The sequence below is a fragment of the Bidens hawaiensis genome, unplaced genomic scaffold (assembly GCF_021521415.1).
Source record: "Bidens hawaiensis isolate Kalapana, Puna unplaced genomic scaffold, B.hawaiensis_p1.1 tig00009224_1, whole genome shotgun sequence".
NCBI classification, from domain to species: domain Eukaryota; kingdom Viridiplantae; phylum Streptophyta; class Magnoliopsida; order Asterales; family Asteraceae; genus Bidens; species Bidens hawaiensis.
This window is the reverse complement of record NW_027491681.1, coordinates 316262-335425: the sequence shown is the minus strand read 5'-3', so window position 1 is coordinate 335425 and position 19164 is coordinate 316262. Positions and strand designations below refer to the sequence as shown.

General features: G+C 42.8%; 1 protein-coding gene and 1 pseudogene across 2 annotated transcripts; both read right to left on the bottom strand.

The window, feature by feature from the left end:
- Window positions 1-917: 917 nt before the first annotated feature.
- On the bottom strand, window positions 918-5145 carry LOC143531760 (methyl-CpG-binding domain-containing protein 9-like; annotated as a pseudogene). The gene is made up of 5 exons (XR_013135077.1): window positions 5050-5145; window positions 4873-4971; window positions 3498-3944; window positions 1804-3226; window positions 918-1421 (listed from the first exon to the last, which is right to left on the bottom strand). The product of XR_013135077.1 is annotated as a methyl-CpG-binding domain-containing protein 9-like (transcript).
- Window positions 5146-5646: 501 nt separating this feature from the next.
- Window positions 5647-7828, bottom strand: LOC143531698 (U-box domain-containing protein 19-like). Its single transcript, XM_077026941.1, has one exon. The coding sequence runs from the start codon at window positions 7716-7718 to the stop codon at window positions 5673-5675; it is 2046 nt and encodes a 681-aa protein (XP_076883056.1). The 5' UTR covers window positions 7719-7828; the 3' UTR covers window positions 5647-5672.
- Window positions 7829-19164: the final 11336 nt, after the last annotated feature.

Sequence of the window (19164 nt, the reverse complement as noted above, 5' to 3'; positions counted from 1 at the left end):
CATGAAATCGGCACTAGGCGGTTTCTCACGCGGTTTTGATTCGAATAACTAATTACCTTTCAATATTTATATTCTTACTCAAATCATACATACCCTTCTTTTTATTAGTGTTAGATTTTTATTAATATCATCTTTTAACGTATTTGTTCCTAACGTTATTTGATTAACTGAATTCTAACGTCGTTACTTGCTATTTCATTAAAAAATATAATTAGAACCTATAAAATCACTAGATGCATCTTTTAGTGATTATGAAGAAATTACGTATTCGTATGAATATTCCATTTGAATATATAATTTGAGTGTATATAATCATTAATGTGATAAAATATAGTTTTTTTTTTTAAATAAATAATCATTTGCTTTCTATAACTTAATTGTTACTTTTTAAGCATCCGATATATCACATGGATTCTAAAGCCATATATTTAGGTGAAATTCTCCCAATATTTTTATACCATATATTTATTTATTTTTTAACGACCAACAACTATTAATAAGATACTACCGGGCCTAACAAAGAGCTAGAACTGCCTAATCACTAATTAAAGTTGTGGAATTATAAAACAATATTTTAAGATATGAAACGATTGAAATTAAATTATATAAATAAAGAGAGAGAATACGCATAAATGAAATAGGAGAAACGGTGGCACATGACACAGCTAGTTATTTATTTATTTATTTATTAGGTACCGTTGTTTTAATCAATCCTTCCAATTTAGTGGCATGACGTATGTTATTTTGGTTACTGGCTTACAAATCTATTTATTCAATCTTCTTCGATGTTGAACTTGTTGTGGGATTCTTTTTGTTAGTACTTTATTTCCAAATTTAAAGAAAGAAGAAGAAGAAGAAACAAGTATTTAGAAGAAAAAAAAGAACTAGTTCAATTCTAGGAATTAAGTTGAACCGAAATCAAAGTAATTCTTGCTTTATCCATCAGCAAAATATTTAAAAGAAACCACAAACAAACAAACAAACATCTACAACACAAAACACTACGTCTCTTCTGTTTAATGTTATGTACCTCAAACTTAACTGCTTATTAATTGTCAGATTCCCGGTTCCTCTTCTTCGATCTGGTTTTGGGTCTTGAAATCTCGGGGGGTTTTGTGTCAGTCATTGCCCTTTGACTGTTCTTCAGGTTTGACTTCTCAGACGACTCTTTTATGTTTGACTTTTCAGCACTCTTCTTTTCTGACTTGGAAGTCTTAGGTGTCACAGGTTCTATGGGGTCCAAAGTCAATGTTGGGGGCTTTTCGTAATATATGGCTGCATCAAGGGCGTATATTCGAGGATGCAAGGGCGGAAATATTGGATATTTTAGCTGCGGTTGCAGGTGAGGTCCAAAACCACCATTCTTTTCTCAAGTATTCGGTTTTAATCATGTCCTCGAATACAATAGTAGCTTGGACCATCTGAAACATATACTTAACATTAGACTTCAAAATACATGTGGCAAGTTGGGTGGGTCCGGTTGTGTGGGGTAACAGGTCAAATGGGTTTCGGTAAATTGATATAAAAAACATCATAAACATTTGAATATGTACTAAAATAATACGAGCTGAATTCCATTTGACCCGTCAGCCCATTGAAACTATACTGTTAAGAAAGATACATATAACCTGTTAACAAATCAGATGGCTTTTTTTAACCGTTTAACCCACTCAGCCCGTTTAATTTCTAGCTATTTTTTGAATATATTACCAGTTTGACCCACGATCATGACAAACGGGCTGAAACATGAAATAGTCAACTTTACCTAAATATTGTAATATTATATACTTTATGGTAAATTACCTCGTAAATTGATTGGGCTGATTTAACAAAAGCCCGCCAAGCACGTAACTGATCCAAGCCTCCACGTGAAGGTCTAAAAGCTTCTTTTGGAAGTGCGGTTTCAATATCAAACAAACTGATTTTAAGATGACGAAGGATTTCTAGAACCCGGCCCGTTAGTGGCTTCAAAGAGGATTGGCAGATACGCACCGGAGTTCGGGTTTTTAATGATGATTTTCCACCCGTACTCTTGGGTTTCGATCTTTCAAACTTAGATGGTGTCTCGTTTATGCTTTGTTTTCCCGATAATTGAAAATCGGTTGACCAGTCATCAGAACTAAACCATACAAGCGATGGAACACCGTTTGACCCGATAAGTCCGATATCTTTGATTTCTTCTTTAAGAGAGCCACGAGTGCAAAACTTAGCCCGGATTTCTTCGAATATAAACGGTGAGCCGGATTCAGGTTCTTTATGATACTCAGTCGAAGGCGTATGTTTGATGACCAAAGAAACTTTTTTAGATTTTGGAGGCTGTTCAGTTTCTAGATGGTTTCCACATTTTCCATCATTATGCCCTTCTAGCTCCTCGTCAGTTAAATATGTCAGATGGCATGAAGAACAATGGTGTCGAGCGGGACCCACTAACTCCAAACAATCACACCGGTGCCAGTTCCCCTTATTGACCATTTTACCCTTGCGACCATGCTTCTTCATGAGAGAACCATACTTCTTTCCCAGTGCTGCTCTTGCCTTGGTGTCAACCTGAAGTGGAGCAATTACCTTGTACGGTTTGAGGGGCATTATCGGCATTTACTCTATTTGATTGCCAATGAGTGATAGTCTCTTTCAAATCTCTCTCTCTTGCATCATCATCTCTTAACCACCCAATAAGTTCTTGAATTTCAGAATCGGATTCATAGCAAGTCCACAAAGAGTCATCAGATGTGTACATTTCAGGCATTTCATAAGCTTTCATTCTACTATGTGGGCCTGACACAAGGACCCGTTCGGGGCTGCTAACGGCCCAATAGAGTCTTCCAACTAAATCCCGGCCCAAAAACTCACTTCGAATAACGGGCTTAGCTATTTTCGATTCCAAAGTCGTGATCTTTTCTTGTAAAGAAGAAACCCTATTCTTGACTTCTGATAAAGATTCTTGATCTTGATCTGCATGTGTAGTTTCGTCATTTTCTTCATTTTGTGTTTGACTTTGGCCATCACCAGATTTTGTGAAGGACATTAACTCGTCTTCCTGGCTTTTATCTTCAGATTCTTTTGTTAGATTTGAAGCCAAAGACTCCTCCCTTTTAGTTTGAGTTTTCAACTCTTTGTAAAGCTGGCGCAACTTCTTTTCCAGATCACCAGAATCAGGACTCAGGTGGTTTCTAACAACCCCAGAATTCAGAGCCTCGTCACATAAAAATTTGAAAAGAAAAACTCTCTGTAAAACAAAAAAGGCATAATAAACGTTACACATATAGTCATCAAATGCACAAAAATTGTATCATATAAAATTCAAAAGTAACTAGAAGCACTTTTGGCTCGTTTCCTGACAAAAGGGTTTATTTGAGTGATAAATCCATCTCCTAATGGTCAAATGGGTTAAAAACAAAATTAAAACTTTAGCCAAACATGAAACAGGTCAACGATCACCAAAAGTATATTCAATCATTACAAAACATTAGTTTTAATGATATATTTGAGAAACAAACCTCTTCAGAGCCTAAGTCCCAATACTCCATCAACTCCATGGTATCTGCTAATGGGGCCAATTTCTCCAAAAGATTTCTTGTAAATTCTTTTTGAAACTTCTTCTTGCCACGTAAGCGAGACAATGCCCGGGTCCCACATCGCTCGTCTTGTAGGATAGGCTGACTGGACATGCAAGAAGGGCAATACCAATTGCCATCTAGAATTCTTGCAAGTGGTGGATCTAAACAATACGTATGGTACTCAGAATCACACTTATCACATAATAAAACACTATCATCGTCTTTATCCATCCCACATACTTTGCACACCCCATCCTCCCATGGTGCAGGCGGAAGTGGGCTCTCGATTATCTCAATCACAAGCGAGTTTAACTCTTTTTTCCCTTCCTCGGTTGATGAATCAAAGCTATTATCATTATATGTAATTCTGCTCACAAGGTGAAGTACCTACATAAATTGGCCCCGTCAAAATGAAAATGTTTAATACACAAAATTCAGTAGAAGTAATAAATCATCAAATATGACAACCTTACTACCTTAGTACAAGTCACTCATTAATTTGGTAAACAATCTAACTGATCTGATAAATACTTGTGTCAAAATGTAAAAAATGGAACATTTTGATGCTAGATTGCTTCTCTGTTAAAAATGGCAACCCAACCCGTTTACTTTATGAACAGATAATTTCTAAGAGTCAATGAGTCAAATTTGTCCAAATTGTATCTTTAACATATAATACATCCTAAATCATTTGGATGAGTTTCGTAACAGAACTCCTAAATATATAAAAAACTTAAAGAACTCTTAACAATCAATCGTTTTTTTAAACTTTTTTTTTACATATTAATACTATTTGAGAATAGTCTTGTCACTTATAATATGTATATTTACGATTACAATTATGAAAATTAGTTTTTACACATACTGTATGTAAATTTGTATCTGATTTGTTAATTCACACACCTGAAAACTTGTGATTCATATATGTAATCAGAAAATTTTATATAAATAAATGCTAAAACTATTCTCTAATAACAATAATAATATATATAAAAATTTCAAAAAAATAGTTGATTGTTAAGAGTTTTTAAAGTTCTTAAGTTTTTAGGAGTTCTGTAAGGAACCCAACCTATCATTTAATCATATAAAAAAAAAGACAAAAAGTTGACCCTATTTTGGCTCGTTAACCAACCCATTTGACACCCAATAATAATGGCACCAGTATCTGTCATGTTAGAATGTTTAACAGGTATTGTCTCACATCAAAAGTTTAACAAAATTTTTCATTAGTAAACTGTTGGATAATCAATTGGCATGATTTATATTCGGTTTTTTGGTAATGAATAAGAAATTAAGCCAAGATAAATCAACTAACCTCTTCTTCGTACAATTCTTCAAATTTCTTCGACAGTGTTTCAACCAACTCAATGCAATCAGGACTATCACGATAAGCGATTCTTAAATTCTGCCAAACCTGAGGCACAATAGTACATGTCATACATTGAATCCATTAGATTAGTGTTTGTAAAGTTGTAAATCATTGATGTGATACCTCTCGAACAGCAAGACCGTACCATTTGATTGTCCCAACAACGTCCCGTAATGTTGACTGCAATAGCAAGACTGTACCTTTTTTGTTTTGTTTCATTGGTTACAGCTTGGATCTTTAAATCATTATAACGTTTGATAACCGGGAGTCTGTGAGCAAGATTATGCAATGCATATAATCATCACGATTATGCTGACTTTGAAGTAAATTAGACTTTAACTTACACCAACACTCCTTGGGTATAAGTCCAATAAAACATATTTCTCGTCTAAGATGAACAAGAATACAACAATAGGTGATCATCAGGAGCAAATTCAATGGATGAAATTTTCTTTTTTATGTTTAAGATTTCATTATAAAGGTTATGATTAAGCAAATATTCATTATAAATATAAAGATTAAGAACAAGAGGAATATGACAGAAAAGAAGATGTAAATGGGGAAACGTTTGTGTAAATTTATTTTTGTAACAAATACATACTTATGTTAACCACAATTCAACATTATAAACTTTATACTGTAGTAGTTATCTTGTATAGCTTCAAACAAAAATAAAAGAAGCTATATCAATATTATTAACTCTTTAAAAACCGAGTTAATGTCAACAAATTAACAAAATATACAAATTACCAAACATTTACAAATTGTTCTCGAAACTGAACAGGGCGTCTAGTGTTAGAAGAAGCATTGTTTTTCTCGTTGAATTCATGTAAAATTCTGATCAACGAACTTGCTTTCTTGCTAGCGCGAGAACCGCCTTCGGTGAGTAGGGAATATAAAGGTCCCATTAGAGACGAGTTCGATACTAAAACGCGAACCACGTCGGCCCCACCATTTGTGCACATTGCAAGCAGCAATGCGACACAATATTCTTTTGACTCCCTTGATGCTGTTGACCCAACGACATCAAGTATAACGTGAAGCGCTCCACAACTCAAAATTGCCATCGTGCCGTCGGGATTATCAGCCAAAGTGGCTAAGATTGCTAAACAATCTGCAACAATATCTTCACATTGATGTGAAGATCTTAACAGATCGATTAGCAAGGGGACAATCCCAGCTGCAACCGCTTTCCAGTGGTTTTCAGGGTACATTAGCAACCCTAAAATTGCCACAAGTGCATTCTTTTTGCATCGGTTGGTACCGTCTAGTACCAACTCCATTAGTACTGGAATAGATCTCGGGATTTTCCCGATAATATCCCGGTACTCGTCCACTGAAGCGAGATAAAACAAAGTTCCCGCCGCGTGTTGTCGGGCTTCCATTTTAAACCCATTTTGTGCCACCTCGAGAATTAGTTCCAACCCGCCGTTTTCCACAAGTACTTTCTTCGTCTTTGGGTACTTCGACAGATTCAACAGAGCCGCTATCGCGTTTTCTTGGATCTTCGGGTTTTTAAAGCAGATCAAGTCTAGTAGACTTGGGACCACACTGGCCTTAACCAAACAAGCCCGATTAAAAACGTTTGTTTTGCTAAGCAACCGAATCTCGTAGACAGCTTTGTGTTTGGCTTCAAGTGAGCCAAACACCAAGCGGTCAGCTAAAAACCCGACCGCCATCTTTATGGCGGCATCTGCCGCCACACTGCCTCCGGCTGTATCTGTAACTGCTCGATTGCGGTTGCTACTAGCCGGTCCAGGCAGTAAAATTCCCTTGTCTAGACAGTATTGCTTAATTAAGTTTTTTATACACAAATTCGAAACTAAACTAGTATTGTTAACCTTCTCACCCGTTACCGGGCAAGTTAAATTACCCGACCCGAACCATTTCTCGATCGAGGATCGATCGTATGTGTGCCCGGTTGTTAAAGTCACCGGATCCGACATGATCTCCAAAGAAATTGGACATCTAAAGTCATCAACATTAAGGGACATAATAAACTCTTTGCAACCCGAAACAGGTGTTTTGTCACGGTCTACGACGGTGAAAACCGTGCACCGGGTGTAAATCATCAGCCCCATCAAACTACACAGGATACCAAGATCCGACTTCTTGGAAATGGATCTTTCCGACCCGATTTCCGAATCCAAGAACTTGATTTCTTTGTTGCATTCACTCCAGCTAGAAATGCTTAAGTAACCAAGAACCCGTTTTAGTTTATTATGATCCGGAGCCATTTGGAGCTCCAGTTGATCCAAAATGGATCTAAGATGCTCCAACATGACTTGATCTTCGGGTCGGATCCCGAACGGCTTCGAAGCTTGATTCTTTACTAAACCCATTAGCTCTTTCAACTCAACCGAAACATTGATTGAGTCTAATGGCAATACATCAAGAGCCACACTAATGGACCGAAACACGGCCCGAAACTGACCCGACACCTTTTCGGATCGAGCTAGCATCCACACCCGTGCGTCGGTTCTTGTGCAATCTTCCAACAAGAACCGGAGCTTCTGGAACACGAAATGAAGCTCCGAGAGCGCGAGTACCATCGTGCATGATGGGCTCGGTTTATCTGGTCGGGAACATTCTTCTAGGAAAAGGAGTATGTTCCCGACCAGACGTAGTGAGTCCCTTGCGGCTCGTGCATTGGAATAAAATTGTTTTGATTTGTATGATAATATTGTTTTGGAGAGAGTGATTAGAGACGAAAGAAGCGTCGTTGGAGAAACGGATTCGCATGGACGTATAGCCGGGAGTGTTAATATTCGGCGAGGGTTTGCATCACACATGTCGAACGTTGGTGTAATTTAGGAGCAGACGTAGATGAGTGTGCAGCGGTTAAAAAGAAAATTATATAAGTAAAAATAAAAAAAGTGTTGTTTTGGATTGGATGAGAAAGATTTGATTTTTGTTTTGTGTTGTGTTGGATATGTTTAAAGGTGATGTGTGGTTTTATAGACTTGTGTTGTTGTAGTTTGTGAGGTGGACACGTGGTGTGATATAATAGGATTATTGAAGTATGACTTTCGTTTCGAGGACGTAGATCTAGCGTCGAAGACAGAGACCACGTGGGATGATGGGAGAAGGAAAAAGACGGCTGGCTTCCTGGGTAGTTCGAGGTATCAATGCAATTGAGGTGTACGAGATTAGGATAGCCGACAAAAATGATGTGTTAACAAGTACCCTATGTTAGGCTGAGGGGTGTGGAGCACTAGAAAGGGCGCAAGAGGCCAGCCGCTCGCGCCCCGGGGCGCGAGCACCACACCACCGAGGCGCGAGAGGGGCGCGAGCGCGGAAAAAGAGGCAGGCGCATGGGGGTTCGCGGGACCTGTGTGGCGTTTAGGGCTTGGGGAATGGTGAAAAGAGCCGTTGGATACCTTTAAATGAGCCGTTGGCTCTTTAATTTTTAAAAAAAAAAAATTTTTCTACTCCTATATATTACCCATTTTATACAACACTAACACAACTTCAAAAAAACCCAAACTTACCCATTTCTTTATACAACACTTCCTATATATTACCCATTTCTTTCAAACTTTTTTAAAAAAAACCTTTACAAAATCCTATATAATACCCCTAAATCAACCCATTTTTACCATATCAAACACAACTTCAATCTCCAAACAACCCATCGTCCCATTTTTTTTTAAAAATAATGTCGTCGTACTCGTCTGATTCCGACTCATCCGAAGAGGATGATTTGCTTCTTCATGTAGGGGGAGTTTTGACCGCAACCGTGGTCAATCTCTTGCAAAATCAAGCCCATCAACCCCGACTCCCGAGGGTTAGAGCACCACCTCGTGATCGTGATCGATCGGGTGCTAACGATACTTTGATGAGGCATTATTTTAGCCCTCAACCGGTATACGCGGAGTCGGATTTTCGAACTCGTTTTCGAATGAGCAGGCAATTGTTCACGCGTATAGCGAGTGATTTAGAGGCACGGTATCCCTTTTTCCAACAAAGGGAGGATGCTAGGGGTCTTCCCGGTTTTACCCCTCTTCAAAAATGCACGGCTGCTATCCGTCAATTAGCGTACGGCATCTCGTCGGACGCTTTGGATGAGTATTTACAGATGTCGAAAAGGGTTGCACGTGAATCACTTCATTTTTTCTGCCAAGGTAAAAAACATTAATTTTACTTTTTATTAAATATTTATTACATTTTTTAATATATATTGTACGTAGGAGTCATATCGACTTACGCTCGGAGATATCTGCGAAAACCTACAATGTATGACATCCAACGCATATATGAGGTGCACGCAGAAAAACATGGTTTTCCTGGGATGCTAGGTAGCATCGATTGTACGCATGTTGGATGGGCTATGTGTCCAACGGCCTGGCGAGGTCAGTTCCACCGTGGTGATCATGAAGGGCCGACCCTCATACTTGAGGCGGCGGTGTCACAGGATCTTTGGTTTTGGCATGCTTTTTTTGGTGTTGCTAGGTCAAATAACGACCTTAATGTTATCGATCAGTCACATTTGATCAACGACCTTATCGACGGGGTTGAACCACCTCAATCTTTTCTTGCAAATGAAGAACTCTTCAAGTACGGGTACTATCTGGTCGATGGTATTTACAACGAATGGGCTGTGTTAGTTCAAGCTTTTACAGATCCAGTCGCCGACAAACGGAAGTATTTTACGAAGAAGCAAGAGTCTGCTAGAAAAGATATTGAAAGAGCTTTTGGAGCTATAAAAAAACAATATTATGTTCTGGCGAACCCGATACGTTATTGGACTCGGGAGAGGATAATGGACGTCGTCTACACGTGTCTTATCCTACACAACATGACGTTAGAAGACGAGGGCAAAGCTATATGCCAAAACTACCAAGGTGACATTCCGCCACAACCGTCCACAATCAGTGATCAACAAAAACTTTATAACATAGCAAATATCAAGAGCCGTGAGATACACGGGGAGCTTCGACATGAGTTGGTTGAACATTTGTGGGCGAGGCGACCAGATGATCTTGTATTAGATTAGTTTTATTATTAAATATTATTGTTTGTTTAATTTTTAGTATGTTTTTTTTATTATGAATTTTCAAAAAAATGTGTGTTTTTTAAATAATTTTTGAGTTTTTTTAATAATACGTTTTTTTACTACATTTATAAAAAAATAAAAAAAAAAAACCGCTCGCGCCCCTCCACACCATGTCCCGGGGCGCGAGCACCACTACCAACACCCATCTTATCAAGTTTCTCTCTCTGCCACACGTCACAATATTATTGGCTGGCGCCCCCACTCGCGCCCCCCACACCCCTCAGCCTTATGTATCTTTACATGTTTAGTCCTTACAAGTCTCTCATAGTCTTATGAGTTGTCAGCTTGTCATTGGTAATTTTTTTAAGATTAAACTTACAAACATAATTTTGTCATTTGAGTCTCATATATGGCTGATTTATATTTGCTCATTCACATATCTTAGATTTGTCATATTGTTTGTTTGATTGTTTTAATAAGTGATAAGCTTATATTGTTTAATTATTTGGATAGTTGGATTACACTAATTTGTTTGTGTAAGCGTAACAATCCCATGGTGAAATATATTGCATTGAGTACTTTCATGTATAAGAGATACTTAACTATCGTTATCTTTAATCAAAGTTTCAACATTGATTGTACTACTCGACTATTACTCATTGTTTCAGACCTATTTGGGTTTAAGCTCAATACTAGCGGGAACTTAGACACATCGAATTTAAGTTTAAGTATTTGCTTTAGGTTTATTACTGACTTCCAATCCTTTACACGCCACAAGTAAATTTGTTGAATATCACATGCCTATCTTAAAGTTATTTAAGTCTTGTTATATTCATACAGTTGGTGATTGTGTTTCAACTTTGATACAAAGGTGAAATTGCTACACGGTTTGAATTTTCTAATCAAGTTCAACTCTAAAAACTTGTTTATTATTAAAAGGAATAAATGAAGTTATTATTACTATTATTATTATTATATAGTTTTAATTTAATTATCTGAGATACCTTTGAAGCATCCTGGGTAGTGCCCAGTTTAATATAGTATATAGTAATATGCATGAATAATAATTGAATGTGAAATGAATAAACTATATTATTGACTAACTTAAATTGTATTATATTATATTATATTTGAAGAGGTAGGTCCCAGCAGAGCCCAGTTGGACCCGCAAGACTCACCTTAAACAGGGACGTCTGCGCAGAGACCAACTGGATCCGCAGGACCAACCATGCTCAGAGAAGTGACGTCCTTACGCGCAGTATGCAAGCTGGTCCCGCAGGAAATGCCTCCCATGGTGAAGGACTCCGCCTGTTCCCGCAGCCTCGGATACAAGCCATGAGTGAAGGCCACCCGCGCAGCATGGCTACACGCACTAGGCACTTAACTCTCCCCAGTGTCACCTGAAGGAATGAGCAAAGGCGGGAGGGGGAAAACTCCCGCCTAAATGAGCCAGTCCGTATGATGGAGGATCTTTTGTGTGATACCTGACGAGGTACAGACAAAAGATCTGACCAAGAATGCGACAGCTCACTGACAGCAGCATGGCAGACAGCACGCCACAGCACTGTGACCAATAGCCGCCGCCTACCCACCAACTCCTGCCATACCACGTGCCTAGCCTGTTGTTGGCAGAAGAGGAAGAGTGCACGACACGCCTGCTCTGTGTCAGCCGCTACCTATCCACCACTCACAGGCAGGGCACGTGCATAGGTTACAGTTGGTAGCGTGTTGGGCCGGCTAAACCCCTTGGAAACCTACCTTCGGCTATAAATACCCCAAATGGTATGACCATCTCATCTTATCATATTATCATCATATATACCTGATATCTGCTCTAGCAATCTCTTAATATACTTTTATATTTAAAGAGCAATCTAGTCTGATTCTCACGCCGGAGGGTGGTCACAAGGAGGAACCCCCCCCCCTTCTCAGTGACGAGCTCACGGTGTCTGTTTTGCAGGTTATCAGAAGAACCATCTTCCAAGGGTCTAACCCCTCGTGGGAAACAGCTCTCCAACCCCTAGGTTACCAGTAATCGGTCGGGGTTCGACTGGTGTTTCTTCATTGGCGCCATCCGTGCATAAAGCTAGAACTTCATTTTTCTCCAGTTTTTTCAAACTTCTAGAAAGATGGTTAAAGAGACTCCGGTAACCACAACCCCAGCTACTGGAGGGAATACCGGCAACACAGTTTTTACAAACACTACCCCGGTTACCCAAGCCGGGGCAAGTGAAGTAAATTTTACGAACACTACCCCAGTTACCCAAGCTGGGGCAAGTGCAGTAAATAATCGCCCACTGGGATTCACCGATACCCAGTTTAAAAAACGAACAAGACTCCCCCGCCAAACTCTCGAGGAAGTTAAGGCATGGGCGGAGGCACGACAAAAGGAATTCCAAGCTGAGTTGGACGAACGCTTGCGTTCCGTCCAACAGGCCGACGAATTCGAAGAATACTTGGACAATGACTCGGAGGAATCCGACTCCGACGCGAACCCTCGCCATAGGGCAAAAGGGAAGCGTAAGGAAACGGATTCCCAACCGAGAAGGCATTTTGGACAAGCCTTCAAACCAAAAAGCACAGGTGGAAGTCCACGAGACTTCTCCAAAACGTACAGACCGAACGTTGCAAATGCGGGAACGTCCAAATTTGCAAGGGACATTGCGGAAGCAATTGCCCCAAAAAGTGCCAAACAAATGCCCAACATAGGCACTTATGATGGTATGTCCGACCCAGACGACCATTTGAACAGGTTCATAGCAGGGGCAACCGTCAGCAACTGGACGGAACCCACGTGGTGTTACATGTTTCAAATGACGCTGGTGGGGGCTGCTAGGGTTTGGTTTGATCGTTTACCGGTTAACCACATTTACGACTGGGCAGACTTCCAGCAGAAGTTTAGCCAACACTTCAGCCAGCAGCGAAAGTATACCGAGGAGCAATGGACAATCCTCAAATGCATACGGGAAGAAGATGAATCTCTACCAAACTTCATCACTCGCTTCAACTCAAAGAAGTTAAGTTTGGGCAATATCAGCGAGGATCTTGTTCGCGCAGCCTTCATCCAGGGCGCGCAGGACCCAGAGCTTATCCGCACCCTAACGGGTAAAGATGGAATGCCATCCACATGGGATGGCATCATGACAGCAGCTAAACGCTATGCGGAAACGGAGAAGCAACTGGGTAGAGACCTTCCGCAGAGCACAAACCTGTACACCCAGAGGACGAGAGAGGACAACATCCTCACCGCCCGATTGAACAAAAAACGGAAGCAAGGCATTTGGCAGTCAAGGGTAAACTTTGACACCTCATCCGGCTTACAGCATCGATTGGGTGAAAGGGATAATGTAAAGCTGCACCGGAACTCCAGATGGACGCCACTTACCAAAAGCGTCACTGACATATTTGCTACTGAAGAGCTCCCATGGCCAAAGCCTCCAGTAATCCGACATCGTCACGATGCTGATCGGAGCAAGTACTGTGACTATCACAGAACAAAAGGCCACAACACTGAAGAATGCATAGACGTAAAAGACATGGTCGAAACATTCGTCAGAGATGGGACGCTCGCACACCTCGTGGCGAAATAAAAGCTAAGCAGGCAGGTGCGTGTGGAACCATGGCTGGGGTAAACATGAATAAAAAATCAGCTTCAATATGGAGACTACATGCTGCATAAAGAACGAGATCCCGAAACAGGTGCGTGTCGGCTCGATGGCACTCCTGTCCCAACATGGAAGGGAGTTCAATTACACAGTTTGCATGTAATCAATTCCAATTTGTACAGAAAAGGCCAAGAGCCACTTCTAATGGAAATGATTCTCTTTCAAACGTCGAAGCTGATGATTTACATTTATACTTTTGTACACACTAATATGCCGGTTTTCACCGCATAATTACAAAAAACGTCATTGCATGGGAAGGCGGTCCTACCCGCACGAACCCAAAAAGCATGATAAACCTTCACGCAGGTCAGTTGAAGGAGAAAAAAGTTACCATATGAAAGTGCTGGCCTATCCGCATGAATCATTCGAGGGAACTGCACCAACCTATCAACAACCGTTCGTGGGACAGTTCAAAATTCTTAAGAGGAAAAGGTAAACCTATACGCAGGTCAGATATGGGTAAAGTTATGCCATCCTACTAAGTGCAAGTGACGGGTCTACCCGCACAATCACGAAAGAGGAAGCAAAACTTCACACCTATTATCAGCCACGTTCAAAGGTTAACTTATCCTCAACAGGCAAACCTTCACGCAGGTCAGTTGAAGGAGTTCAATTATTCCATTAAATGAAAGTGCCGGTCTATCCGCACGAATCATGAAAGGAAGATGAACACTAACCTATCAACAACCGCGCGTCGAACGGTTAAAACTATCCAACACTGGTGACGGCATTCACATTACGTGAAGTCGTTGCATGGGAAGGCGGTCTTACCCGCACGAACCCAATAACGTGGCAAACCTTCACGCAGGTCAGTTGAAGGAGTTCAATTATTCCATTAAATGAAAGTGCCGGTCTATCCGCACGAATCATGAAAGGAAGATGAACACTAACCTATCGACAGCCGCGCGTCGAACGGTTCAAAACAAAATTCTTAAAAAGGTAAGAAAAACCTACACGCAGGTCAGGTATGGGTAAAAGTTTAGCCATCCTACCAAGTGCAAGTGACGGTTCTACCCGCACAATCACGAAGGAGGAAGCGAAACTTTAACCCACTATCAACCACGTTCGAAGGTTCTTATTCTAAACACTTGGAAAATTGCTATTTTAAACTAAGTATGCAAGTCATAAGTTTATAAAGCAAAGAATCCAATGAAAGGAATAACAATCGTATATTTCAATGATATATTACAACAGTGGCCGGGTAACTACCCGCCTAAAAGAAACCTATACAAAGCTAAGTCTATCCTAACAGTGGGAAGGGATCTTCAGGATCAGGCTTCAGGGCCACCTCCGCTTGGACCAGCACCGTCAGAGCGCGGCTGCCCAAGGAAAGCCTTAAGGATGTTTAGCCCATCATCAGCAGCAGCAGCTTCGTTCACCTTCTCCACCACTGGATGCGGGAAGGCAGCGTACTGGTTCACAGCTTGGTCATAAGCAGCTTCAGTATTAACATTGAATAAAGGGAAGTTGGAGGGCGGAAAGCCTCTCTCAGCAAACCCTAGACCAAGCAGGAAGCCAGTCTTCTCCCCATCCTCATGAGAAGCGTTGAGGGCTGTGCTCATCGCATCGTCATAAGAGGTCTCCGAAAGGACCCGACGCACAACCTACAAGAGAATACAAGTTAGAACATTTTCTAATTACGAGCAGAAAGCGTAAAGAAAAAGTTAAAGATACCTGAGGCAACGCTTCTCGAAGCAGCCATTGGAGGGTAGCTTGACTTTCTTTGTAAGCACGTTCGGCTCCGCTCTTATCAAGGTTGGCAAGTTGAACTTCCTTGGCGGCAGCCTCTTCGACGCTTTTGAGTTTCCTTTCAGTGCGGTCAAGCACCCCCCTCTGGTCAAGGATCTCCTGCAGCTTCTTGGCATCTTCCATTGCCAAGGCGTCATGAGCATGCTGAAGAGCCTTTAATTTGCATTTAAGCTGCTCATTCTCTTCGCGAAGCGGCTCAGCAACAGCTTCAGCCTTGGCAGCCCTCTCAGTTGAGTTTCGCGCAGTCTCCTTGGCCAGCCGAAGCTGTTCATTCACAGCTTGGGCAGCCTTGGAGCGGGCCTCGAGTCGCGCCTGGACTTCAACCTCGAGGGCCTTGAATGCCTTCTCCTTCTCGGCTGCGGCAGCGGCCAACTGCCGGTTCTCCTCCCGAAGAGCCCGCGCTTCAGATACATCTTTGGCGCGAGCTGCTTTTAACTTGTCGTTTTCACGACAAAGCAGCTCGACGCGGGGCTGCGTCCGGGCCTGGAGAACCCGAAGCTCATTGGTTAGCCTACCCTCCTGGTAGCTAGCCATGGCTTCCCCCAACGCACCATGAGGAGCAGCGTGGCGAGCCCAATCCACGCACTCCACAGGGGTGCGAAGGGTTGTTCCTCGGCGTATGTTCCATCTTGGAACATACACTTCATTGGAATCCGACACTGCAAAAGAAACAAAGGCAGTTAGGAAAAGATGACAAAAATATACAAAGGAAAAAGAACCCTACGTACCTGTAGGGTCAATAACAGGCCGATAGCCGCCAAACCCATCACCTGAACCTAAAGGAAATCCATCCAACAGGTCAGGCAGACGGGAAGGTGGCATAGATCGGCGGGAAGCCCGGCGCGTACCTGATGGTCCGGCCGTCGGTGCCGGTGGCGCAGGTATAGTGGCAGCCGCTGTGGTAGCCATTGTTGGCGTCGCCTCCTCAGCAACAGTAACCGCCGGCTCCGTGAAAGATGCTGTAAAAATTGCACTCACGGCCGGCGGAGACACCTTCTCAGCTGGAACAGCCTTAGGAAGGCTGGAACCAACGGAAGCAGGCGCAGACGCCTGGGTCGACGCCTCGGGAAGGCTGACCGAGCCTTCCCTCATTGGCGGAGGAATACTTGCTCCAACTCCACCCTGGAATGCGTCAACATCCACACCTGCACAAGCAAAAGTGTTAGAAAAATTTATTTGAAACAACAAATCTAGACAAAAATTATGGGGGCACTTACGGGGTTTCTTGAGCTTGAACGTACGGACGAGCGGGGGCGAACCCGATGGAGCCGGCCTCTTGACACCGGTAACCGTCGTCGTCGCTACAGCCTCCGGAGCGGTGGTCTCCTCACCACCGGGCTCCCCCGCCACCTCTGCACTATCTGACTCCGAGTCAGATAGGACTACCGGGTCGGCCGTAGAGGCCACCTTCTCCTTGCCTTTCCCGACGGCAGCCTTTTTCTTCCGCACCAGTGGAGGACCTTCTGCGGATTCCTCAGAAGAAGAAATGTCAACTCCAGCAGCAGGCACAGCATTGAGAGGTTCAGGGTAGAAGATAGGCTTACCTGGCCGTCGGTGGCTCAGGATCTCTTGGCCTGGCGGGTAAACCTCCACGAACCGACCCGCGGTCTGCTCTAAGATGGGCAACTCGTTCTCGTCCAGAGCACGAGTACCCATCCGCGCGGGACCATCTTCCTCCCGCGGGTTCAGGAGCGACTGAAGATCGTTCCCCTCTGAAATCAACAAGAAAGTTAGAAAAAATCGAAGTCAGCAAAATGAAACAAGACGTACCATAAGGGACAGAGTTCGAACCATATTCAAGGACGATCGGAACCTTATCCGCATTCGCCGCCTTCCACACCCGGCTCATCCCCAGCATCACCATCGCCGACTCCGGAAAACGGAAAACCGGGGAATGGACCCGGGATATCTTCGAGAACCATTCCGCCTCCTCGTAGTTGAGGGCGGGAAGGTTCGGAAGCGCCTGGCCATTCTTGAACTTCATGGCGATGGGGATGGCGCGAGCGGATATGAAGAAGAACTCTCTTCTCCACGAGCGAAGACTCCGCTCGGTGGTACAAATCTTTAAACCCTTGATACGGGTTGTAAGAGTGTACCACCCCTGGATGCACCTCCAAGTGTAGAAGGTCATCAGACGGTCTACGAGGGGCTCAAGGCCCAGTATCCGGCACACCCACTCAAAGTGCCGGACCTTGGCAATGGCCATGGGGTGCACCTCTGTCAGGTGCACACCGTGCCTCTCCAGAACACGGTACACAAACTTTGTCAACGGAAACCTAAGGTTTCCGTAGACAAAGAATGCGGCATAAACCCCGATCTTGCCACTAGGGGCATCGTACACAGTATGGTGGGGTTCAGGAAACTCAGGCTCGAGAGACTCGAGCATGAACTTCCTGACGATATACTGGTACAGATCGACAGGAAGAGAGCACTGGCATTCGCCAGCAGTCTTCTGGTCATCAGCATCATGAGAAGGCATAGTGGAAGAAAGATGAAAAGAGATTTCAGGGTAATGCTTTACTGAACAGAAAAATTCACCGGAAATTACTTGAGAAGAAGAGATGAAAGTGAAAAGTGTGAATTGCAAATAACCCTCTCCCCCTTTATATACTAATCGCAATTAATGCGGTGAATTTAATGCGAAGGAGAGAGAAATCGAAGGTGCAATGAAACTATGACACGTGGCAAAAAGCAGACTGGCAACAGCTGTTGACAGGACGTGTGCCAGTAATTTCGCGGCCACGCGCCCGAAAAATCGCGCCCACGCGCCTGAAAAAGCGTCTGGAATGACCATATAATGTCACGTCACCATAACTTCCTGCACGTCCTGACAGTCAGAAGAAACCGTCGCGCGACGTTTCAGAGGTTTGGACTGTTCCTATCTTTCCACCAACCTTTCGAATTTCAAAATTCAAAATTTAAAAAGAAGCGGGAAAATACCCCCTTACCTTGGCAAACAAGTAACCATAAGACGGATGCGGGTACAGTGTTAAGGCAAAACCCTTCACATACCTAGCACCCGCAGGGAATTGAAGCCAAGAAAACCTTGGCGAACAAGTAACCATAAGACGGATGCGGGTACAGTGTAAAGGCAAAACCCTTCACATACCTAGCACCCGCAGGGAATTGAAGCCAAGAAAACCTTGGCGAACAAGTAACCATAAGACGGATGCGGGTACAGTGTTAAGGCAAAACCCTTCACATACCTAGCACCCGCAGGGAATTGAAGCCAAGTACCTCGGCAACCAAGTAACTATAAGACAGGTGCGGGTACAGTGTAAAGGCAAAACCCTTCACATACCTAGCACCCGCAGGGAATTGACGCCAGGAATACCTTGGAAGTAAAGTAACCGTAAGACGAGCGCAGGTACAGTGTTAAGGCAAAACCCTTCACATACCTAGCGCTCCGCTGGGAATTGAAACCAAGAAGGATCTTCTGGGCAATGCTTGCGGAAAAGGAAATAACATCCCCGCATAGCGGGAACGTCGAGAACTACGTTGTTTAAAGCTCCAGGATGGAATTGGTGGTTTTAACATAATTGATCACTATGTTCAAAACTACCAAAACCTCATGGAGAATCCACACAACTGGGACTCAATGCTCCTGACTTGCGAGGAGGTTACAGACCTACCCGCATCATACCCAAAGACCAAGCAGGAAACTCGGGCATTTCTGCAAGTGACAAGGACTTCCCATGGAAAACCTTACAAAACCCTTTTCAAAACCCCTTTTAAGTCCAAAAGTTCACCTCACTTTATTAAACACGCATGAGAAGAACATTGGACTGGGGGGACTTGAAGAGGTAGGTCCCAGCAGAGCCCAGTTGG